A 26,820-nucleotide genomic window follows, 5' to 3' on the forward strand; every position below is an offset into this window, starting at 1 on the left:
GGTTGTTTTTAAAGATCTAGGATTTCTACATTATAGATTATGGCTTAAACTTGTGTCATAATGTATGGCTTATGAAAAAGATATTTAGAGGGCGCCTGGGTGGCTCGGTCATTAAGCATCTGCCTTCGGCTCAGGGCGTGATCCCGGCGTTCTGGGATCGAGCCCCACATCAGGCTCCTCCGCTGGAAGCCTGCTTCTCCCTCTCCCACTCCCTCTGCCTGTGTTCCCTCTCTCACTGGCTCTCTCTCAAAAAAAAAAAAAAAAAAAAAAAAAAGATACTTAGTAGTTATATTAATTCCATCTTAAATGGTAGGATAAATGATGACAGAATGGTTTTTAGTTTAAATAATAAACCCACAATACAAGTCAAATTTTACTTTGCATATCTCTATAACCAAACTTTAAAGAAATGTTAAAATTTAAATAAGGCCCAATTCTATAATTTCACAAGTGCACAAAGATAAATGCAAGAACATTTGCTGCAGCTGAACGGCAAAAAAATAAAACTACACATTACTCTAAATATAGATAATAAATTACGGTTTTTATATAACAGAAACTTATGGTCATTCAAAAGAATAATGAAAACTTATATAAGCAGACACAGAATGATCTCCCAAAATGTATCCTAACATGAAGAAAGTGTATCGCATGCTCCTATGAGTGTGTGTGTGTAGGGGTATGTTTAGGAGCGTGGATGGGAGATATAAACGGACACTGAAAATTTATAAAAATACAGGAAAAAAACTCAAATCTGGTGCTGCTTGTAGGGAAGAGAACACGACTGCGATAGAAAGAAACACACTTCACTGAGTTTTATACTGCATGTATGTGTTCAACTAAAAAACACCAGATAACAAATACACCAGTTTCTCTGTGGTGCACAAGAATTTACAGTATGTTTAGATACCAAATGAGTGCTAAAGGCAAAATGGATGATAAGTGGTCAGTTTTTAAATAAAGAGTGAATATACAAGTACCTGTCATTAGTAAGTTATAAGCTTCTTGTTTGGAAATTTTCCCATGGAACCATCTTAAAAAGAGAACAAATTAAATATGTAAATCTAACGTCCTTTTTGCTGTTATACAATCAAAACTAAACAACCAGCACAAGTTTAATTCAAGCTGATATAATGAAATAAAAGCAAATACAACTGATCAAATTATCTCATCCCTTTTACATTTATGTTATTGCACTTTGTAAACATACATAATTTCAACAAAATATAGAAAAATAAGGGACTAATATGAATTATAATTTCCATATTAATTAACAATACAAGGACAGTAATGATTTTAATTCTGATAATGAGAAACTGTTACATGTTTACACCATAGCTAGTGTTCCCTTTTCTTTGTATTAGGAGGGAGGGCTGGTACAGGTAGAGCCCACTACAGAATTATCCAGAAAAAGAAATCAGCAAATGAATTTTCCTCTCATTACTCTCAAAGTGAACTTTCCCTACAATAGGAGGTAAGTTCTCTCTTGAAAGAAAATAGACATGGCTGACTGATACTTTCCTTAAAGTCAGAAAGTAAGATTGAGTGATGACAGAGAATAAGTATCAGCATCAAGGACTGAAATTAAAGAATGACTTAGCATTCCTAATTCTATTTGAGCTAATGCCGTAACAAATTACATGGCTAGAGTATTTAGTTTCTGTATACTTAAGCATTTAGAAATTATCATAAATGGCATTATAGTCAAGATCCACTACATATAATAACTAAAGTATTTAAATTTTACCTTAGAATAAAATGACACATCTGATTTTAAAAATTAATTATTGGTAATAAATTTCTTAAAATCTCCTCTCATTTACCTGAAGGACTATTATCTAGCTCGCGGATTAATATCTCTTAATGCCAGGCTGACAACTCCAAATCACCCCTCTATCACTATGCCACAATTCATGGGATATACTCTATTAGTTTCGATAGTGGATCAAAAAGCAACTTGGAAAGTAAAAATAATACAAGACTAAAACAAAAGAAGAAGCAAGACCCATCCATACACTGCCTACAAGAGACTCACTTCGGACCTAAAGACACATGCAGAGTGAAGTGAAGGGACAAAAAAACATTTATCAGGCAAATGGAAGTGAAAAGAAAGCTGGGGTAGCAGTACTTATAGCAGACAAAATAGGCTTTAAAAACAAAGACTGTGACAGGAGAAAAGAAAGACATTATAAGATGATAAAAGGAACAATCCAACATGAAGATACAACAATTATAAATACTTAATGCACCTAACATGGGAGCTCCTAAATACACAGAGCAGCTATTAACAGACATAAAGGAAGAAACTAACAGTAATACAGAAACAGTAGGAGACTTAAACATCCCATTTACATCAATTAGGTGCATCCCTGATTCCACGGATGCAAGTATGATTCAATATTTGCAAATCAATCAACATGATACATCAGAGTAATAAGAGAAATGATAAAAACCATATGATCATCTCAATAAATGCAGAAAAAACATTTCACAAAGTACAACATCAATTCATGATAAAACTCTCAACAAAGTAGGTTTGGGGGGATGTACCCCAACAATATAAAGGCCATAGATGGAAAACCCACAGCTAATATCATACTCAATAGTTACAAACTAAAAGCTTTTCCCTTAAGATCAGGAACAAGACAAGGATGTCTACTCTTACCACTTTTATTCAGTGGAGTACCAGAAGTCCTAACTGCAGCAATCAGACAAGAAAAATAGAAAAAAAGGCATCCAAACTGGTAAGAAAGAAGTAAAACTTTCACTATATTTGCAGATGACAATGATACTATAAGAAAAACCCTAAAGACTCCACCAAAAAACTACTAGAACTGATAAATAAATTCAGTAAGTCACAGAATACAAAATCAATACAGAGAAATCCATTGCATGTCTATACACTAATAAAAAGTAGGAGAAAGAAAAATTAAGAAAACAATCCTATTTACAATTGCATCAAAAATAATAAAATACCTACAAATAAACTTCAACCAAAGAGGTGAAAGACTGTATTCCAAAATCTATAAAACAATTAAAGAAACTGAAGATGAGACAAACAAATTAAAAGATATTCCACGTTCATGCATTGAAGAACAAACGTTAAAATGTCCATATTACCCAAAGTAATCTAGAGATTCAACACAACCCATATCAAAATACCAACAGCATTTTTCACAGAACTAGAACAATCCTTAAGTTTGTATGCAACCACATAACATCCTGAATAGCCAAAGCAATCTTGAAAATGAAGAACAAAGCTGGAGTTACCACAATCCCAGATTTTAAAATATACTACAAAGCTGTAGTAATTAAAAGAAAACAGACCCATAGGTCAATGGAAGAGAACAGAGAGCCCAGAAATAAACCCACGATCATATGGTCAATTAATCTATGACACAGGAAGCAAGAATATAGAATGGAGAAAAGAACATTCTGTTCAACAAATAATTTATAATAATTTATTTTTAAAAAAAAGGATAGCCATATGCAAAAGAATGAAACTGGGCCACTTATCTACACCGTATACAAAAATGAATTCCAAATGGATTAGAGACCTAAAAGTGAGACCTGAAACCAAAAAACTCCTTAAAGAAAACATCATAGGCAGTAATTTCTTTGACATCAGCCACAGATACATTTTTCTAGATATATCTCCTCAGGCAAAGGAAACAAAAGCAAAAATAAACTGCTGGGACTACATCAAAATAAAGTTTCTGCACAGTGAAAAAAATCATCACTAAAATGACAAGGCAACCTACTGAATGAGAGAAGATATTGGCAAAGGAGATATCTGATAAGGGGTTAATATCCAAAATATATAAAGAACTTCTAAAACTTAACACCAAAAAATAAACAATTCAATTAAAAAATGGGCAGAGAGGGGCGCCTGGGTGGCTCAGTTGTTAAGCATCTGCCTTTGGCCCAGGGCGTGATCCCAGGGTCCTGGGATCGAGCCCCGCATCAGGCTCCCTGCTCCACTGGGAGCCTGCTTCTTCCTCTCCCACTCCCCCTGCTTGTGTTCCCTCTCTTGCTGGCTGTGTCTCTCTCTGTCGAATAAATAAATAAAATCTTTAAAAAAAAAAAACATGGGCAGAGAGCCTGAATAGACATTTTTCCAAAGAAGATACACAAATAACCAATAGACACATGAAAAGACGCTCAACATCACTTATCATCAGGGAAATGCAAATCAAAAGCACAGTGAGATTACTGCTTCAATTTCCTTGCTTGTTATGGGGCTGTTCAGGTTTTCTATATCTTCCTGGTTCAGTTTTGGTAGTTTATACGTCTCTAGGAATGCAACCATTTCTTCCAGATTGTCTAATTTGACAAAACTGGCATATAGCTGCCAATTTTGCTTATAGTTGCTCATAATAAGTTCTTGTAATTGTTTGTGTTTCTTCAGTGTTGGTTGTGATCTCTCCTCTTTCATTCATGAATCCCCCAACAAACAAGAGCCCAGGACCAGATGGCTTCCCACAGGAATTCTACCAAACATTTAAAGAAGAATTAGGGGCGCCTTGTTAAGCGTCTGCCTTCGGCTCAGGGTGTGATCCTGACGTTATGGGATCGAGCCCCACATCAGGCTCCTCTGCTATGAGCCTGCTTCTTCCTCTCCCACTCCCCCTGGTTGTGTTCCCTCTCTCGCTGGCTGTCTCCATCTCTGTCAAATAAATAAATAAAATCTTTAAAAAAATAAAAAATAAATAGAGAAGAATTAATACCTATTTTTCTGAAACTGTTCCAAAAAAAATAGAAATGGAAGGAAAACTTTCAAACTCTTTTTATGAGGCCGGCATTACCTTGATCCCAAAACCAGACAAAGACCCCACCACCAAAAAGGAGAGTTACAGACCAATACCCTGACGAACACGGATGCATAAATTCTCACCAAAATACTAGCCAACAGGATCCAAGAGTACATTAAAAGGATTATTCACCACGACCAAGTGGGATTTACTCCTGGGCTGCAAGGTTGGTTCAACATCCACAAATCAACCAATGTGATACAATATATTAATAAAAGAAAGGTCAAGAACCATATGATCTCTCAATAGATGCAGAAAAAGCATTTGACAAAGTACAACATCCTCTCCTGATTAAAACTCTTCACAGTGTAGGGGCAGAGGGCACATACCTCAATATCATAAAAGCCATCTATGAAAAACCCACAGCGAATATCATTCTCAATGGGGAAAAATTGAAAGCTTTTCCCCTAAGGTCAGGAACACGGCAGGGATGTCCACTATCACCATGCTCTTGAACACAGTACTAGAAGTCCTAGCCTCAGCAATCAGACAACAAAAAGAAATAAAAGGCATCTGAATCGGCAAAGAAAAAGTCAAACTCTCACTTTTTGCAGATGATACGATACTTTATGTGGAAAACCCAAAAGACTCCACCCCAAAACTGCTAGAACTCATACAGGAATTCAGTAAAGGATATAAAGTCAATGCACAGAAATCAGTTGCATTTCTGTACACCAACAAGACAGAAGAAAGAGAAATTAAGGAGTCAATCCCAATTCCAATTGCACCCAAAACCATAAGACACCTAGGACTAAATCTAACCGAAGAGGCAAAGAATCTGTACTCGGAAAACTACAGAACACTCATGAAAGAAATTTAGAAAGACACAAAGAAATGGAAAGACATTCCATGCTCATGGATTGGAAGAACAAATATTGTTAAAATGTCTATGCTACCTAGAGCAATCTACACATTTAACATAATCCCTATCAAAATACCATCAACTTTTTTCACAGAAATTGAACAAATAATCCTAAAATTTGTATGGAACCAGAAAAGACCCCAAATAACCACAGGAATGTTGAAACAGAAAACCAAAGCTGGAGGCATCACAATTCCGGACTTCAAGCTCTATTCCAAAGCTGTCATCATCAAGACAGTATGGTACTGGCACAAAAAGAGACACACGATCCATGAAACAGAATAGAGAACTCAGAAACGGACCCTCAACTCTATGGTCAACTAATCTTTGACAAAACAGGAAAGAATATCCAATTGAAAAAAAACAGTCTCTTCAACAAATGGTGCTGGGAAAATTGGACAGCCACGTGCAGAAGTATTAAACTGGACCATTCTCTTAAACCATACACAAAAATAGACTAAAAATGAATGAAAGACCTAAATGTGGGACAGGAATCCATCAAAATCCTAGAGGAGAACACAGGCAGCAACTCTTCAACCTTGGCCACAGCAACGTCTTGCTAGACACATCTCCAAAGGCAAGGGAAACAAAGGTAAAAATGAATTACTGGGACTTCATCAAGATAAAAAGCTTTTGCACAGCAAAGGAAACAATCAACAAAACCAAAACACAACCAATAGAATGGGAGAAGATATTTGTAAATGACATATCAGATAAAGGGTTAGTATCCAAAATCTATAAAGAACTTCTCAAACTCAACACCCAAAGAACAAATAATCCAATCAAGAAATAGGCAGAAGACATGAACATACATTTCTGCAAAGAAGACATCCAAACGGCCAACAGACATATGAAAAAGTGCTCCATATCACTTGCCATTGGGGAAATACAAATAAAAACCACAATGAGATACCACCTCACACCAATCAGAATGGCTCAAATTAACAAATTAGGAAACAACAGATGTGGGCAAGGAGGCAGAGAAAGGGGAACCCTCCTACACTGTTGGTAAGAATGCAAGCTGGCGTAGCCACTCTGGAAAACGGTATGCAGGTTCCTCAAAAAGTTGAAAATAGAGCTACCCTACAACCCGGCAATTGTACTACTCAGTATTTACCCAAAAGATACAAATGTAGTGATCCGAAGGGGCACCTGCACCCCAATGTATAGCAGCAATGTCAACAATAGCCAAAGTATGGAAAGAGCCCAGATGTCCATGGACAGATGAATGGATAAAGATGATGTGGTGTATATATATACACAATGGAATATTACTCAGCCATCAAAAAAGGAACTCTTGCCATTTGCAACAACGTGGATAGAACTAAAGGGTATTATGCTAAGCAAAATAAGTCAATCAGAGAAGACAATTATCATATGATCTCACTGGTATGTGGAATTTAAGAAACAATGCAGAGGACCATAGGGGAAAAGAGGAAAGAATGAAACAAGATGAAACCAGAGAGGGAGACAAACCATTAAGAGACTCTTAATCTTAGGAAACAAACTGAGAGTTGCTAGAGGCCAGGCAGGTGGGGGGATGGGGTGGTTGGGTGATGGACACTGGGGAGGGTATGTGTTGTAGTGAGCACTGTGTGTTGTGTAAGACTGATGAATCACAGACCTGTACCCCTGAAACAAATAAAAATTATATGTCAAGAATTATTTTTTAAAAAATCATCAAAAAAAAAGCACAATGAGATATCAGCTCATACCTATCAGAACGGCTAGAATCAAAAAGACAAGAAATAATAAATACTGGCAAGGGGGCGCCTGGGTGGCACAGCGGTTAAGCGTCTGCCTTCGGCTCAGGGCGTGATCCCGGCGCTATGGGATCGAGCCCCACATCAGGCTCCTCCACTAGGAGCCTGCTTCTTCCTCTTCCACTTCCCCTGCTTGTGTTCCCTCTCTCACTGGCTGTCTCTCTCTCTGTCAAATAAATAAATAAAATCTTTAAAAAAAAAATAAATAAATAAATAAATAAATACTGGCAAGGATGTAGAGAAAAAGTATCCTCGTGCACTGTCGGTGGGAATGCCAATTTGTGCAGTCACTATGAGGAAAACAGTATGGAGGTTCCTCAAAAAATTAAAAACAGAATCATCATATCCAGTAATTCCATTACTGGGTATCTACCCACAGAAAATGAAAACACTAATTTAAAAACATATATCCACTCCCATGTTTACTGCTGCACTATTTACAGTAGCCAAGACAGATAAATGGATAAAAAAAGATGGGGTGTGTGTGTATGTGTGTATATGTATGTGTGTGTGTGTGTGTGTGTGTGTGTGTGTGTGTGTAATGGAATATTACTCAGCCATTAAAAAAAAGAATGAGATTTTGCCATCTGTAACAACATGGATGTACCTAGAGGTATAATGCTGAATGAAGTAAGTTAGAGAAAGACAAATATCATATGATTTCACTCAGGTCTGGAATTTAAGAAACAAAACGAACAAACAAAAAAAGAGATAAGCAAAAACACTCTTAAATACAGAGAACAAACTGATGGTTGCCAGAGGGAGGTAGGCAGGAGGACGGGTGAAATAGATAAGGGGGATTAAGAGTATACTTATTGTGATGAACACTGAGTAATGTATGGAACTGTTGAATCAATTCTGAAACAAATGTAAGTGCATTTAATTATACTCCATTTAAAAGTTTTTTTAATAAAAATGAAAAATTCCTCTACGGAAAAAAAAACCTAATTGTATATGTTAACAAATACAGTGTTAATTCACTAAATCAATGTGTTCAGAACACTGTGCAGTATTTAATACATTCTGGAAAGGCACAATAACACTAAGTGTTATTTCAGTGAATAAACGTATACAAAAAAACTGTAAGTAAAAATACTACAAGACTAAAACACGTTAAGTGCTCTAAAATCCAATGTTACAGGCTTAGAAGCTGTTTTTACTGTTTTAAATTATCCATACTATTACTGGTCCAAATATAAAATATAACTGAATGTTTACCTTTTCACATGAATGAAATTTTAAACTTTTAAATTCCCTCTTTACTCCAACCATTAACTCACTAATTCAGTGCAAATTACAAATAATATAAAGTAAGCATACAACTGCAGCCATCCAGCCTGCCTTAAAAGTAAGGTTCCATATCATATTGAATATAGTCTAAATGACCATTTACTAACAAATGCTAGAATAGGGTTTTTATATTATGGGGGAAACTTAATTAGATAACCTTGAAGGTTAATCCTATATTTTGATCGCAAAAACGAAGGGAAAAAACAGGGAACTCAAAGGGGGAAAGCAACAAATGGGACTTAGAAAACAAACTGGTAATATGTTTTTGTGAAAGTATTAGATCTGAGTTTCCTTATTCTGACATTACCTATATGTAAAAAGCATATATTTCAAACACGTGGTGTATACCAATGATACAAAGGGGAGCCTCTGCTCTTACAAAGTCCTATTACAGTAAGAAAAAGGGACACACATACTGTATAACTACAAAAACAATGCCAAAAATATAATAAAGTGCACTAATAGATATTCACAGAGGGCATTTTCTGAATAAAAGAGAAGGGTGCCAGTTCTGTGGAACATGTGAGGGAGAAGATAAAGGAAGACTTCTTGGGAAGTGATAAATAAGTTAGGTCGTATTAAGTAAGAATAGAAATTAACCAAACATAATGCAGAAGAATTCTGGCCTAGGAACTAGCTTAGGCAAAGGTGAAAAACAGTATTATGCATTTAAAGATCTACAAGCTGGAGAGTAGAGTATACATCTAAAAATGACAAGAGATAGGACTAGTGAAGGACACACGCAGTCATCAAATCCCAGGATCATTTTAGGCTCTGCTAAGGTAAAGATGGTAGAAAAAAAGTTAAGACTTTTAAGTGAAAAAGTGATACGGTCAGATACGGGTTTTAGGTAGATTATTCTGACTGCTGGAAGAAAGGATTTAAGGAGACTAAAGAATCAAAGACCAATGTGGAGGTTATTGCTACACCAAGTCCTGTTAAGAAATAAAAAGGACAGACCTATAAATACAGATAACAAACTAGATGCTTGCCAGAGGGGAGGGTAGGCAAAATGAGTTAAGGGGAGTGGGAAATACAGGCTTCCAGTTATGGAATGAATAAGTTACAGGAACAAAAGGCACAGCATAATGAATATAGTCAATGATTCCATACTAACGCTATATGGTGACAGATGGTAGCTACGCTTGTGGTGAGCACAGCATAATATATGGAGTTGTTGAATTACTATGCTGTACGTGTGAAACTAATGTAACACTGTGTTGTCAACTATACTCAAAAATTTTTAATATAAAAAAAGAAAGAAAAATGGCCTTAATTAGAATATGGTTGCTTAAAATTGCAAAGAAAAGACACGTTCAAGAAATACTTGAGAAAACAAAATTATCAGGACTTGGTACCTATTGCACTGGAAATAGGGAGCCTGAGAGAAACACAGTTTAAGTTATACCACTTTCAATGGCAGTGAAAGTCTCCACCTTAAGAAATTAGAGGGAGCTGAGAATACACAAAATAAATCAACAGTGCAAATTTAGCTTATGCTAAACAGCAAATGAGGAGAAAATATAAAGTTCAAAAATGGAACAATCACAACGGTATTAACTAAAAAACATTCCCAGCAAAAGTGGGATTTATACTTTACACTATGAGAAAACTGGATGTAACTTTAAATATTTACTGGCATTGACCTATATTTTTTCTTCTTTTAAAAATAAATTTATGGTATTATTTTCAGTAGAGAAAAAAATACAGATTTGTAACTATCTTAAAAATCAGGAGGATTTCATAACACTGGACTCCCATTCTTACACACAGCAATTAGAGCAGTCACCTTCCTGTAGGCAAACACTTTCTAGTTTTTGGCTTCCTACTCTCTAATACAAAGAGAGAATGTTAGTTGCCATTTATTGTAACACTTTGCACTGTTGTTTGTACTGTAGGGAAATAGTTCCATGTACCTTAATCTCCATCAAAGAGGTAAAATAAGAAAGATCAAGATTATTGTAATTTGAGAAAAATAGGAGCATTTACACCTGACCCACTTCATTTGCTTACATTATCGGTAAGCCTCCTTCACTCATTAATTAGAATTCGTACTCTGATAGAGGTAGTTGGAAGACTTCACACTAACAGAATCAACAAGGTATGGTCTCACTCATGGAGCCTATTTTACAGTTACACAGCTACATCGAACAGTAAGGAAAATGAACTCAGAAAACATCTCATACGCTCCACCTAAGGCAGGGTGGGGAACTAAACGAGGTGTACTGAAAGTAGAGTATTCAGCTTCATGTTTTTGTGTTCTAATGGTTAGAAAACAATAACCACCACTTGAGAGGCAAGCCTTAAATTCCATTTGTAAATTCTAACAGGATGGTAAGAAAAAAAATGTTCCAGTGAAAAGAGATCAAAAGATGAACAGCTTCTATTAAAATCATATGAGTAAAATAGAATTGGGATTGAGAGTTAACATCTTCAGAAGAAAATTCATATACAAATAAATGAGGGGGGCGCCTGTGTGGCTCAGATGGTTAAGCGTCTGCCTTCAGCTCAGGTCATAATCCCGGGGTTCTGGGATAGAGCCCCACAGCTTCTCCCTCTCCTTCTGCTTGCCGTCCCTCCTGCCTATGCTCACTCTCTGTCAAATGAATAAATAAAATCTTTCAAAAAAAAAGAAAAGAAAAGAACCCTGATGTTGGAGAAAAGTTCTCTCTTTTTCTATCTCTCTCTCTTACACACACACACACACCCATACAAAAAAGACTGAAAAAACTGAAACATAAAATACCTAAAAGATGTCGTTACAAAAACAAGAAATGCTATAAATGTATCAGTAAGAAAGTAAAGAAAAATAGGAATCATGACATTCATAATGTCATTAATGTTTATAGAAAAGCCTTTAGTGATAGAAGAGTTGCATATAGGTAAAAGATACCTTCATTATTTAAAAATAAGACTATCAATAGATGCTAAAGAAAATATTAACATATCAGTTCCTGAGCCAAATAAAAACAATTCTTAAGACAGCCCCAAAAGTAGCAGTTTTCTTTTAAAATAAATTTTGGCCTAAGTTTTCCAATTTGCAGTCTTATAACGCATTTTCTTTTTTTTTTTTTTTTTTAGTAATTAACACAAACTCACATTTTGCCTTCATGTGGATCTTCTTCCCGGCCCTAAAGGGTAAGACATTAAGACAGTATTTTATATAATTTTAACCATTAATCTATTTTTATTAAAATTAATAAAAATCATATCTTCAAACACATCTCTACCCTGGCCCTCATATTTACTTATGTATATACAAGAAAAGATGTTATCAGTTCAAGAAGCATCTTCTAAAACTCTCTCCCTTACCATTACTACTCCTCTCCTCTTGTTGTGGTTACTGTAATTCAGGCCCTTTTCCTCCCTTTCCTCAAACTCAGCTCAATGAGTTTTAATTACCTCTGTGCCCTGTCCTACCCCATCATCTCACCACTCCAATCTGGACTCATCAGTTTCAACTGCAACTTTCTCCTGCACTAAGAACACCAAACAAGACAAAAAGAACAAAATTTAAAAACCAAACTTTTAATACCTCTCTGCCCCCTACAAATTGCTCCTTTGATAAAACCAAAATCCTTTATCCTATCACTCAAGTCTACATTTCCTATCTCGTACTACCAATTCTCTTTAGGTAGCTATACAACGGACCCAAATAACTACCAATTTGTTTATCTATATTGTCAACACCACTGGCTTGTTCTTTTTAACTTAGAATTTCTTTTCCACTCATCGCTTCCTACCTGTCTGTTAACCTAAACTATCCAGAAAGGATCTTCTTCAAATACTAGTCCTCAGTAAAATACTGAGTCCCTAAAACATAAATATAAACTTCTACTTTGAATAGAAAGGACATACTTCTTTTATCACCTTCTGAATTTTACCTTACTCTATTTGGCATGCCTATTATTTAAGATACACTGATGTTAGTCATTACTTAATAGTGGCTATAAGCACCTTAAGATCTTAACTCTTCTTTAACACCCAACCACTACCACAACCACTAGCACAATATAATTTTCACTGAACACTTACTAGACTGTACTCTTAGTATACAAAGATTTACCTCTCTCAATTTGTTCCTGAATCATCAGATATCTAACCAAATTAAAATCAAATACCCACTGAATGTCTACTATAAAACAAAGCAGAATGCTAAAAAAAAAAAAAAAAAAAATTACACAAATACAAAATGCATAATCATTGCCCAAAAGGAGGTAATCTCTATAGAATAGGTTTACACCATAAATTAATTTTATACAATGTAATAAAATACAGAATTAACAAGGTGCTATAGAAACACGAGGGGAAACAATTTAGCCTAAGAAAGGCATAAATCCTCTGTGAAAACAGGGACAGTATCTGAGCTAAATTGATAAAGATGAATTAAATTTTACATGGTAGTAGTCTAGCAGGCCAGTAGTGCCGGGAAAGTGTAGGCATAAAGAAATTCATTCAACAAACATTTGCTGAATGCTTACTAATGTCAGACACTATTATATGCTATGGGAATACATCACTGAATCAAAACAAAAACCCTCACAGAGCTTATATTCTAGATTTAAGGCATAAAAGTATAAATGTACTTGGAGAACAGTAATTAGACTTTCAGAGTGGGAAAATCCTTAAATCCAACCACTGACCTAATGTCTGAAATCTAGACAATCTCCAAAAGGCTTTTCAAGCTACAAGGAATCACTAGGCTCCAATGAAGATCATTATGAAAACTTAATTTAAGTATTAGAGTAAAAATTTTTATTAATTCTAACTTGTAACTATTCCACTATTAACTGAAAGTATGACTATATTCCTTTTTAGCAGCCACAACACATTTTTCATTCATATTGACTTGTTAACTTGTTCTTTTATTTTTTTTCCATTTATCAATGTCAGGTCATGTGTCCTTATGTTAAATAGGGCTTCCCCCTCCCCAATACTCGTTGTATAACTTTCACTTACTCTTCTTAAAGTTAATCTCATTAAATATGACCCAAGAGCTGGAGATAGGTTAAACTATACTCTTAAATCCTTTCAATAATCAGAAAAATGGGGGCAGGAGGATTACAGCAAGGAGGGAAAAAAACCCAACATAAAAAAGTTTTAACTAAGAAATTTTGTAGTAAAACCAATATAGTAAGATTCTTCAGTTTGAACACTTCTGGCCCATATGAAATAAATACCTCTCTCTACTGTAAAATAACAAATACTAACCTAGGAATTAGGAGTTCTGGTCCCAGTTCTTCCACTAAGTAACTATGGGTACGCAATGTATCATATACCATTTCCTCAACTGCCCTTCACTTTTGCTCAGTATGTTTTACTTCTACATATCAAGATCTATTAATCAAGAGAATTAATAACAAAGAAAAATATTCTCCACTGCTATCTTCCCGGAAAATAATCAAAGCACAGGTTTCCGAATATTACCAAGTTCATGACATAATTTAAAAACAGTAGCTCTGAGGGTTGTGAAGGATAAAAGGAAACCATTTCATCACACTAAACAAATCTAAAAGGGAAGGATGGACTCCAAAACTGTAATATGTTTGATAAGATTCAGTGATACTATTATCTCTGAAATGCAAATGCTGCTTGAATGCAGACCTGTTATCAAAAAACACACAATTATCAATACTGTGTGATAAGACGACTGATACTGTATTATGTGGTGACAATGAAAATGGGAATACTGGAAATGTAGAAACGTGATAATATATGTGTAATATAACTAAGTTTTTCCAAGGTTACTAGAAAATTATACCTATATTTGGGAGATAAAGATTCTGAAAAGCAAACATGGGCAACCCTGTTTGATTCAGATTCCATGATCATTTTTTCATAGCCTCATTTATGAGGAAAACCACTAAGAAGACAAAAAGAGATACAAATAAGCACAAATTGAGTTTTTAATTCTTAGAAACTCATAAAAACTTTCTGGGAAAAAAAAAACTTTCAGAAAATCGACAAAGATTCAAACATGCTAGCTTAGTTACACTCTTTATAAATAAATAACATTTACTACAGTAAATACATTTTAATGAAAAATTCCTTATACTTAGGAATTGAGGTTTTTAATTTTAAACAGTTCCATTACTAATTTTGCCTTATTATGGATAAGTTCCAAAAATATACAAAATATTTAACATTCTGAGAGTGAGAAAAAAAGAACAAAACTTACCACCTCTTCCACTAGGTCTTCAACAATAAGGCCCTGTTCATCTGTTCTTAGATTTGTAACCCACATCCATCCATCTTCTAATTCATTATGAACAATAAACATATCTCCTTTTAGGAAACTGAAAATAGCATTTATGAAGTTATTAAAATTGAATTAAAATTTTAAACATGGAAATTTGAGTAATTATGTGCCATACTACAGAGATAATATGATATTGGAAAATGCATAAAGTCATAAACCCTGGATTTTTGTCCTGTTTCTGGCATCACCTAAATATAAAACTCTAAAGATACTTAACAATCTGAATCATTCCCTGATGTGTAAAATGGATTTAATAATGGTATCTGCACTATCTACATTATTGGATTACTCTTAAATTCAAATTAGAATGTGTGTAAACAGTAATTACATATGTATTATAGGCTTTAGGGTATAACTCCAAGACAACCAAACTTAAAAATTTAAGCCTCTATGTAATTACTCTTTCAGATGTAGGTTAGATATAAAATTATAATATAATTAACTCATTACACACACACAAGATAGTTACTTTAGAAAAACTTTATTTTAAATAAGCACAATTGGCCTTATCAGATGTTTATGAGAATTAACATTTTTCTCATAAAAAAAATTAACGTTTACTTAATTCACTTAGACATCCATGATACAGCATAGCATTCTTTCTCCGAAAGTGGTATCAAAGGACAGGAGAATGTATGCATGTTTTTTCTGTTAACAATTTCTGAGAGACGCATAAAGAAACTAGTTTCTTTTCCTTGGGATCTATATGTTCTCAACCTCCACAAAATCACAGGAGGAGTAAGTTAGTTTTATATTGATGCCATTTTTCAACATCAGTAATTCGCTGAACTTTTCATTTTAGGCCTGAATGAATGCCTCCCAGTGTTCAAAGTTTCAAGATTGACTGGCTGCTGCTATTAACCCTATATCTATATCCATAACTATCACATATTTTTTAATCAAGTTCCCTTTCAGTCTAAATTTTCAGAAACCAAAGTTCCATTCAGTAAATCTCTTCTACTTCTGAAAACTGTTTTTCTCCCGAATATCTCAAGCTTCACTGTTTCTTGGACAAATTCAAGACCAAAAAAACTTATACACAACACTTTAGATGAATTCTATTTGGATGAGCACGTAATACTGCATTCTATCTTGATTCTACAATCCTTGTTAACAGTGACCAATATTTCACCAGCTGACTGGGAGCAGACATAACTACTTAACCAAATAAATTACTCCTTTCTAGAACCAATCTCCTACATAACTACGTTAAAAAAATAATTATGAGTAAAAGCGGAGAACATACGGACAAAACTTAGAAATGAAAAGTGACAAGTTTCATTTCTTGGTCAAAAGCAGTCATAAGAGAATTTTGTTTTTAATTTTGACTTCTGTTGTTGCTAGAACACTAAATATATGGTGCAAAACAAAAAAAAATTTAAATAAAAAGCTTATTACTAACACAAACAATATAATCATAAGATTCTTTATTTTGCATTTTTCCCTAAAAGAAGTTAAAATGCCTTATTAAATCTCATTAATCTTCAGATGTTTCTACCTAAAAAAAAAAAAAAAAAAAAACTTCACAGATACACACAGATTTTTAAGGACTCATACATTCAAATATATCTATATGATCAAATTAAAATTTATATATTCCAATTCTTGTTTAAATTTCCATCTTCCTAGAATAATAACTGTCAGTTTGGAAGGTCTCTCAGGACTCCTTTATATACTCAAAAACTGACACCCTAAAAGGCTTTTATTTATATGAATTATATCTATTAATATTTACCATATTAGAATTTAAAATGGTTTTAAGTGTTTACTAATTTGTTTAAAAATATACCCCATTGGGGCGCCTGGCACAGCGGTTAGGCATCTGCCTTCGGCTCAGGCCTGATCCCGGCGTTGTGGGATCGAGCCCCACATCAGGCTCCTCCGCTATGAGCCTGCTTCTGCCTCTCCCACTCCCCCTGCTTGTGTTCCCTCTCTCGCTGGCTGTCTCTATCTCTGTCGAATAAATAAAATCTTAAAAAATATATATATATATTATATATATATTATATATATATATTATATATATATATACACACACACACACACACCCCATCACACAATAACATAAAGAATATGAAAAAGTATTATTTTTACAAGTTTTGTGAGAATATTATTGTTTTACATTTTTGCAAATCTCAACATCTGGCTTAACTGCAAACTGCTAGATTCTTCTCTTTCTACATTCAATCTGTTGTTTTAGGGGGTTTTTTTTGTTTGAAGTATACGAAGAAAAATCTGGCTTCACAAAAATATGTAGTTGTGAAAAGAAGAGTATTTTAATACCCTCTCAGATAATTAGATATCCTATGATATTACACCAAAAACTCAACAATTGATACTTGAAGGTTAGTTGTAATATGGAATCTAAAACTGCATCAATGAACCTTTTGTACCCCATTTCAGTATTATCTATTTGTCCATCTTGCACTTTGAATGGACCTTTCCCAGGCATAATTCTTTAACAGCATGCATCGATCATTTAGAAAATACTGGTTCACTGAGCTATGCAGATCATCCAGATGTAAATACATTTTACACAGTCAAAACATCACATTCTTTAATATCACCACCAATCTCATCAGAAAAATCGGGAAGTATGTGGGAAGGTGCCAAGCTCCTGACGGCAGATACAGGGTTTCCAAAATTCTCATACTCTCATTTTTGCTGGCAAGCTCAAATTTTGTCACTGGCAACAAATACTGCCAGTTATTCCCCCTGAAGTAACTAACATAACAGACTCACTCTTAAAGGAAGAAAAAAAAAAAAAAAAAGTCAAATACTCTAGTCTGAATAATCATAGTTGAGTAGTTTGCCTGTCAGTCTTAAGTACAAATGGTGTACACAAAAGCAGAAGCTAGCTCAGCTCTCCACTCACTGTTCTCAAGATAAGGACCTGTGGTGCACAGCCGAGATACTTTGTGCGTACTTCCCATTTCATCACACGGAATATTAAAAGAGACTCATCAATTTTCTTCATCACACAGAAGATTAAAAAGATATTCATCACACAGAATACTAAAAGGGTTGAGATTTAGTGAGATACCTTTTACGGTCTCAGCAAGAAAAATTTGAGGGGAAGCTGTTTTGTAGCTTTTTACCCCCAAGTGTGTGGCAGCGAAGAATACTGTATACTTTGGTGCCACTGCCTTGATTTGTGCTAACACACTAACAGTTTTACTGCTTGTTGCTTTTGTACCATCAATGTAAATGTCACAGTGAAAAAAGGCAAATTACATCTTGGTCTTATTAAGAAAACAGTTCTGCTCTCATGAATTCTCTAAACGAGTCTCAAGTAGCCCCAAGGTTACAAGGATCACACTTTAAGCACTGCTGTCCCAGGGGATACACTGGGAATTTACAAGTTATTCAAAATTCCTGAATTGGTAGTTCACCACTGTTCTTCTTTATTGTATGTATTTCATTCCTTCTCTTTATTTCATTGGCTTTTCCTGCTTAGATCACAAATAAAGGTATGCCAATAAAAACTAAATGAGAAGTTGTTATTTTGTGGACAATCATATAAAAATAGAATCCTTATTCTGAGATTCCGGATAGTTAAATCTTTATTTTATAAAATACCACATTTCCAGAAATTTCAGTACCTCCCAAAGTTACTGTTTTTTAAATACTGCTGTTGATTTCAGTGAGAAGCTGTATACCAGAATCAGTAAACATTTTACCAGTAAGAAAGAAATTTTCTATTGCAAAGTAGCTTGTAGAAAGACACTGATAATTTGATAATTATCAAACATCAGATTATATGAAAATAATAAAAATAAGTTACATATAAATCAAATTATATGAAAGTAATTTTTAAAAATTATCATGTTCTGTATTCTATGTCACACTTAAACTATTCACCCATCACGTAAAATAGAAGTTTAGTCATCATTTAAGTACAAATTACAGTTGAGACTAAATGCCATGTACTAATAAAAATTAAAATAGAGTACAGAATGTAACAATTATCCTTACTTTGTCAGAGACAGTCTAATAAAATCTGAATTTATTTCACCTGTCATCTTCCCTGTGGCCACTCTGATCCAAATCCATATTCTGAACAAATAAGCCAAACACAGGAGTACAGGAATGATGAACTCAATATTAAAGGTACTTTCACTCTGCTGCATGCTATTTCCTCAAAGTCCAAAACCTTGCCAGTTCAAGAGTACTAAGTTTTTGAAGTCTGTCAAATGCCTATTTCAGATGCTTATAAATGAGAATACATTCTAAAATACCTTATTTCATCAGTGTCTGGAACCTTTGTGTAAGGTAGAATGGCTCGAACACGCCTTCTATCTTCTACTGGCTGGGAATCATAAGAAAAAAAAGATTTACAAAAGATAATCTTTTTATGTCAAAGTCAAATCAGGTATGTCCACATAAAGTTCAAACCAACAAAAATCCACATTATGAACATAAGATCATTCAAATCGTTTTTAGTAAGGTTCTAAATACTCAAAGCCTAGAAATACTTGTCTTGTTTCTGGTTGTTTTCTTTTTTTTACAGACATTCTTTTAACTGTATAACCTATGTTTTTATCAAGTAATATGAATAACCATTTAATTTTAAATGAACTACATGGAATATATAAATTAACCTTTCTCTGATGATGCAGGAGGCGTTTCAGAATCTTACAGCAACTTCAGGGTGAGCACTATGCTATCGGTCATTACTGTTCATTCACTTAAAAATATTTGTTAAGCTATCACCATACAGTATTTTATAAAAGAGAAAAAGTCTAGCAACTTAAATACAAAATTACTGAAAATTTTTCTTTTTTTGAAGAGGATATCAGTTTTGCTGACAGTACAACCAGAATTAAAGTTTAAGACAACAAATATTTCTTGAATTATAATAAATACCATAAGAAACTGAACAAGAGCTAACCTCATTAGTAAAGTGAAATAATAAATTTTTGAAAAATATTTTATTTAAGTTTTACTTGCCTCTGGTGGTGCAACTGGATAAAGCAATTTTTCTCCTTTAAGCAAACAGGAAACATGACTGTAATAACCTATTAAGTCTGACAGTGAAGAAAAACGTCTTCCACCAATGTAGTAATCTCCACACATAGCAATAATCCTATTTGTAAAGGAAAAAAATACAGTATAACAAAAACCTTTAGAGCCAATTCTGAAGACCCATTTCTAAAGAAATTATAAATCCCTAATTTTCATACTCTTTTAACTATATCCTTGTATTAAAACACTACTGATTAATCTCCACCAATGCAAATTTACCTGAGGTTATTTCTTCTAAAAATATATATGCATACAATATGATAGATATGAAATACATATCTGACTTACCCCATTACATAATTCATTACAATATTTATAAATCTATCTTCAAATACCTCTGCTCACTTTTCATATTTAAGACTAAATAGCAATTTCAGTAAGTTTTCTCTGGCTAAAAGTAGCTTGCAGATCTGAAAATATTTAGAGTATTATAATAATTTCACATTCTACGTGTGGTATAAAGTACTCTTAGAACTTATTTTATTATCTGAAAGTCCAGGGCATACAAACATTTTTATCAGTTAACATTATAGGCAATATATGATTTTTTTCAATATCTCCCATAAAAATGAAATTGAAGACAATAATAAAGGTATGTATATTTATGGAGACTTTGATATCTGTACTTGAAAATCTACATACCTTAGACATGAATGTTTGCAAAGAATTTCACAACAGTGAAGCAAGATGAATTAAAGGGCACACATCTTGACTCTTTGTTTCCTATATTTTGTTACTCTGTAGTCTAAAAGTACACATTTCCTTTATTTCTGCTTTACCACTCAAAGTTTCCTCATAATTCTTTATACTTTAAAAGTGATAATTATATTTGAGATTAGCACAGTAATGCCCAATAATATTGTTTTTAAACAAAAAAGCAAGCATTCAATAATATCTACTCTATAATCACCTGATTAAATCACTTAACTGAAAACAAATCACTTTCCCCATCATTTAAATATCACTGAATCATTCACCTTTAATAAAGCAGGTATATTTAAGAACACTACAGCAAAGTAACTATATTATTTAGCCTCATATTAGAAATAAAGACTTACCTAAAATGGTTGACAACATTTGTCTGGCTAAGAAATGAAAGTACAAAGGACCCTGGCCTCCGATCACTCTCTCTTATAAGGTAACTGCCGGACTTCCCTGCCTGCCTTAGGCGTTCTTCTGCTATAGTTCTATCAAGTTTTCCATGATACCACCTAAAGGAAAAAAGCTGCGATTAGAATACAAATAGCAACCATAAAATTAATACTGACAGTTGAAAAACTTACTACTAGAAGTTTTAAATACCTAAATGTAACTTAAACATTTACCTTTTACTCTTGATAGGTTATTCCAATTTTTTTTTTGTTTTTGTTTTGTTTTATTTTTATTTATTTGACAGAGATAGAGACCGCCAGAGAGAGAGGGAAAAAAAGCAGGGGGAGTGGGAGAGGAAGAAGCAGGCTCCTAGCGGAGGAGCCTGATGCGGGGCTCGATGCCATAATGCCGGGATCACGCCCTGAGCCGAAGGCAGATGCTTAACTACTGCGCCACCCAGGTGCCCCAGGTTATTCCAATTTTAACTCAATTGTTTCTAACTTTACAGTCTCAAAAAAAAATTCATTTATTCAGTTTCTAATTTGTTCTGTAAACTCAGGGCTAATCATCTCACACGTGAACCTGTTCCATTTCTGTCCATCTTTCTACCTCTAGGATTGTCTACCTGGTCAAGATATAAACACTTATTACAATCAAATCTTTATTTAGAAAAATAAGAATACGATGGACAAATGGAAACAATTACTACCTCTCTATATACTAAAGAACCTAAGTATATCACTTGACATAACAAGCAAGGCACATGGTACCTGTAAGAAAATAAAACTTTAATCCATTTCAGTGTCTGTGTCCTTGAACAGGAAAATAAACATTGTCAAAGACTATCGTTCTAATTTCCTATTTCAACATGAAGCTGATTACTCCCTAACCACACATCTGATGTTAATTCCTCAAATTTATTTAACAAACATGTGAGAAATAAATAATACCTTTGTCCCTTTAACTTTCCTACTCTGAATTTAAATATGTTCTACCTACCATACTACGAGATAATCTGCTTAAATGACTCGCTATAACTCTAGCATCACCCATGCTACCAATTTATGCCTATAAAAGACTCATTGATCTATATAAAAAAATATTAGAATCATATTGGAATTTTCACATGGTTGTGGTAATAGATCTACAAAGTAACTGTTATGAAATATTTTTACACCTTCAGTATGTTAGTCATCCGAACTCATCCTTGATACTTGTAGGCTCTCTTGAAACAGAGGAAAAGAATAAAACATTCATATTGCATTGATATATTTAACATATAGCCATAAGTCAACAGTCAAAACTATTACAGTCCTATGACTATTTTTGTAATACTATTTTTGTAAGCTTGCTGTAAGGAAAGCTAACTATTCTTGACTAATTAGTTAAAAAAAAAAACTTAAAAGTTATCAAAAGAATTTTCAATTTTCTTTTAAAAACCAACCCACTTATTTGAAGTCTGTGCATAAGGTTGAAATGAAATAATGAAAAAAATCACAAAGCTTCATTTTAACCTAATAGGTAAAACATAATTGTAAACTGTTAGTATTAGAGGAAGAAGGCAAAAGCAACACTGCATTCTTCTAAAATTCTAATCTCAGTTCAATCATTATATTTGAGCCTACTGACAAGTAAATTTAACTTTCAGGAACTGTTTTCTCTTTTTTTTAATCTAAAAGGAAAAGTTTAGACTAATGATGATTAGAAGTTCCTTGAAAGAGCTAAAGTTTAAACATATATGATCAGGACAAAATTTACTCAGAAGGGCGCCTGGGTGGCTCAGTGAAGTGTCTGCCTTCAGCTCAGGTCGTGATCTCAGGGTCCTGGGATGGAGTCCTACATCGGGTTCCCTGCTCAGTGGGCAGTCTGCTTCTCCCTTTCCCTCTACCCATCCCAGCCCTGCTCGTGTTTGCTCTCTAATGAATGAATGAATGAATGAATGAATAAATAAATTCTTTTAAAAAATAAAGATTTAAAAAGTTACCATTTTTTAAAAATTCATTTAGAAATTTATTTAGTTGTGAAAATACATGGGACATGTCCTTATAATACAAAATTGGTACATTCTTTATTACCTAAAGCAATGAAGCTATCCCACAGAGCAAATTTACACACTGAGGAGACAAAAATTAAAAATTATAAGCAAAACTATTTTATGTACTTATTTAATTTCTTTTGTTTTACCCAAAATGTCAAGATTAAAAATTTTCATTTAATCTCCATCTTGTGGACCCACCATGAGACGATACAGAAGACCATGAGGTGTTACACAATTAATTACTAATTTATAATAAATACTTGATTAAAAACTTTTACTGATATATAAAAGATATATTTGTGATTTTTTTAGTTTTTAGCCCTGTACTTTCTGTAAGATTCTGGCTTTAACACAGGTATTCAGTTTAAGACAGACTTTACCTTAAGCAAACAATTTTGTTTCTTGAATACTAATAATTTCCTTTATGTCAAAAGCTCGTTCATCTTCAAATATATGATGCAAAACATGTCAATTCATTATTTTTTTCTTTTTTTTTTAAATTTTTTAAATAAATAAAAAACAGAATCAGACTTGTAAATACAGAGAACAAACTGATGGTTGACAAAGGGGAGGAGTGGGGGGGATGGGCAAAACAGGTGAAGGGGAGTGGGAGATACAGGCTTCCAGTTATGAAATGAGTAAGTCACAGGAACAAAGGCACAACATAATTAATACAGTCAAAGATATTGTACTAGCAATGTATGGTGACAGATGGTAGCTACACTTGTGGTGAACACAGCATACTGCATAAATTTGTCAAATCACTATGTTGTATACCTGAAACTAATGTAACATTGTGTGTCAACTATAGTTTAAAAAAGGTCAATTACTGAATATGATTATAATGTGAAAAAATGCCAATTATTGATTATGATTATAATGTGAAATTAAGTTATCCAGTATTAGGCTGGATGAGCATATGTAGTTGAGCTGGATCCTCTTAGTGTTGAAATTCCATTGTTAAAAGTCACTGGCTGTTCTACAAAAAAAAAACCTAATTTGTCTTAATCAAAACTCAGACTTTCTTGAATTATCTTTATTGTTAATTTGAAATTACTAAGGTGAATCATACTATCAAGAATATTTTATATGTATCTGCACATCTATTTTAAAGCTATTATTGAAGCATAAAAAGCACTTCAAGTAAGCTGTTACAATACACGATCTCCATCCCATTCAGAAACTTGGAAATAAAAAAACCAGTATCATGAGTGGTAAAATAATAATTTTATTGTAAATGCATATGGCATCATGATATGTAGCTAAAACGAGTATTTTATAAGTAGATCACAATTCCAATGTGATATGGTTTGATTATAGTACTGCACAGATTTACAGAACCTAAGCCCTAGATCCACTGAGCACTAGTCCGTGGGTCTTTAAAACAATGTCTCTCAACCCTTTTTTTAACCCATGAACTTTTTGATAAACATAGAATTTCACCTACCAGGAAATTCAGAATACTTAAGTTGTCAATTTCTCACAGAGAATCATTACAGATTTTGTTTAACCCCAGGAGTAAAAAAAAAATTATGTGGAATATGGCTTCTCAAAACATACCCTCACACCAAAGATGTGAACTCCCCTAGAGGAGATGTGTCCTAGTGGATATCAGTTTAAGATTCATTTAACAAAAATGTTACATTTTCTGACTGTACATATACTAGCAATATTACAAGGAAATCTATTTAATCATTCCCACTATTTCTTTACAAAGTCTTATTTTATCTCCTTAAGGGTAGTTTTGCTGGTGATTGTTTTCAAGTAAGTTAAAACAACAACAACAACAAGAAGAAATGCAACTGAATCTAGAATACCTCTAAGGAACACAGAATAACTGGTATTGTTTTGAGGTACGAGGATATTCTGAGTACAACATGAGATGACTGAATATCTATGGGTGCCATTACCTAAGGTAAATTTGTTACTCTGCTTATTACATTTATGGCAATTTCAACTCACAGGATTTACCAGGCACATAGTAATATTAATTCTAAAACCATTTGTTGAAAGAAGGAAGAAGTGTCAAATCTTAAGCATAATGTTGGAAAAAACTTTTTAAAGTCTAGTTCAAATTCCCCACCAATGTAAAAAAAAAAAAAAAAATTCTTCAATGTCAGAATAAGCAAGTTCTGACCTTTGAGGACTGCTAGCTAGGTCTAAAAAAAATATGAAAATAATTTAGATTGACAGAGCTTAAAGAGGATGGCTACACTGACACCTCCTAAACATCTTCAGAAGAGACTAAAAACTAACTGGTAAGATGAAGACTTACCAGAAACCTCCACGACTCTGGTCAAGCCTCTACATTTTGTTACCTTATTACCATCACTTATGAAATAAGGAAAACAATCTCCATCTCAACCTCAGAATATATTACATATTGTCCTAAACTCCTTCAAAGAAAAATATAAAAATGAAAAACTACTACATAGGCTATAATTGCATAATGGTTAAGCAAAGACTCCAGAGGCACCCTGTTTCTGTTTGAATTGTAGCTCTGCTACCTGGCTGTACAAGTGTGGGCAAATGACTTAATTTCTGAGCCTCGAGTTTTCTCCTCTATAAAAGGCATATAATAACAGTATCTACCTCATAGTAGGTTGACTTAATATTATTAGATGAAACAATACATATAAAATTATATAAACATATAAAAGACTACAGGACTGATTACAGCAATTTCATCAATGAAAATCCCAAATTTTATGACTGTGGCCTAATGGATGATTAATCTGTAGATCACGTAAGCCCCAATTATCTTCCTATTTTCCAGTCTTGTTTCACCTTCCAGCTAATTTTGGAAAGACAACACAAGAAACCAGTCTTTGTATCTGTGAAAGCCTTATTTTTAAGAGAAAATTTCTTTTCCCCAAATTCCTTTTTTGAACATTATAGATCATACATATTAAGTGGGACTGGAGATGCCACTGTATTCATAAACTAGAAATTCTTCCATTTCTCCTGCCATCTCCAGAAGAAAACCCTCAGCCCCAGTCTTTCTCCAGGGGATATATTCTTTGGAGGGATGACAAAGAAAGTATGCATCTGAGATACTGTGACTTAAATTTTGCTAATATAGCACTTTAATAATTAAGTATCTAATGTTCTCCTATTGAAAAGTCAAGTACCCCTCTCTTTTTCTTTTAAGGAGGTAGGAAAAAGAAAACAGCAGGAAATTGAGTAAGTAAATATATTTTTTTCAGCTAGCCTTATAATTTTTTTGTTGAGAAATCTTTTTTCCTCCAGTTTTTATTTAAATTCTAGTTAACATACAGTATAATATTAGTTTCAGGTGCACAATATAGTGATTCAACACTTCCATACATCACCTGGTGCTCATCACAAGTGCACTCCTTACCCCCATCACCTATTTCACCCATCCCACCCATCCCCTGGCCCACCTCCCCTCTGGCAACCATCAGTTTGTTCTCTACAGTTAAAAGTTTGTTCTTGATTTTCCTCACTTTTTTTCCCACGTTCCTTAGTTTTGTTTCTTAAAGTTGAGAAAACTTACGGGCAGATACAGAGTCCCTTGATTTCAATAGAAACTACATAATCAATTTATCTAAGATAACTTACCATCCAAGATGATACTATATATTTAAAAAGTCAACAATAAAAGAGACAAGTTGGACAAGTTGCAGGAATCATTTTACTTTTAAACTTGGAATAACATG

At 33.7% G+C, this 26,820-nt stretch overlaps 1 protein-coding gene across 4 annotated transcripts in view; it reads right to left on the reverse strand.

The window, feature by feature from the left end:
• Positions 1 to 26,820, reverse strand: part of RASA1 (RAS p21 protein activator 1) — a 112,077-nt gene that overhangs the window by 42,665 nt on the left and 42,592 nt on the right. For 3 of the 4 annotated variants that reach the window (XM_087862004.1, XM_087862005.1, XM_045796317.2), the window contains exons 2-7: positions 21,069 to 21,221; positions 19,936 to 20,071; positions 19,224 to 19,294; positions 14,905 to 15,022; positions 11,826 to 11,857; positions 981 to 1,033 (exon numbers count right to left, since the gene is read on the reverse strand). In XM_087862004.1, the coding sequence (XP_087718130.1) occupies positions 981 to 1,033; positions 11,826 to 11,857; positions 14,905 to 15,022; positions 19,224 to 19,294; positions 19,936 to 20,071; positions 21,069 to 21,221 (563 nt within the window). Of the gene's footprint in view, positions 1 to 980; positions 1,034 to 11,825; positions 11,858 to 14,904; positions 15,023 to 19,223; positions 19,295 to 19,931; positions 20,072 to 21,068; positions 21,222 to 26,820 lie in introns of all 4 variants that reach the window. The other variant, XM_087862003.1, reaches the window with a different exon arrangement.

Source organism: Ursus americanus, chromosome 5 (assembly GCF_024610735.1).
Source record: "Ursus americanus isolate L20-20 chromosome 5, mUrsAme1.1.p, whole genome shotgun sequence".
NCBI lineage: Eukaryota > Metazoa > Chordata > Mammalia > Carnivora > Ursidae > Ursus > Ursus americanus.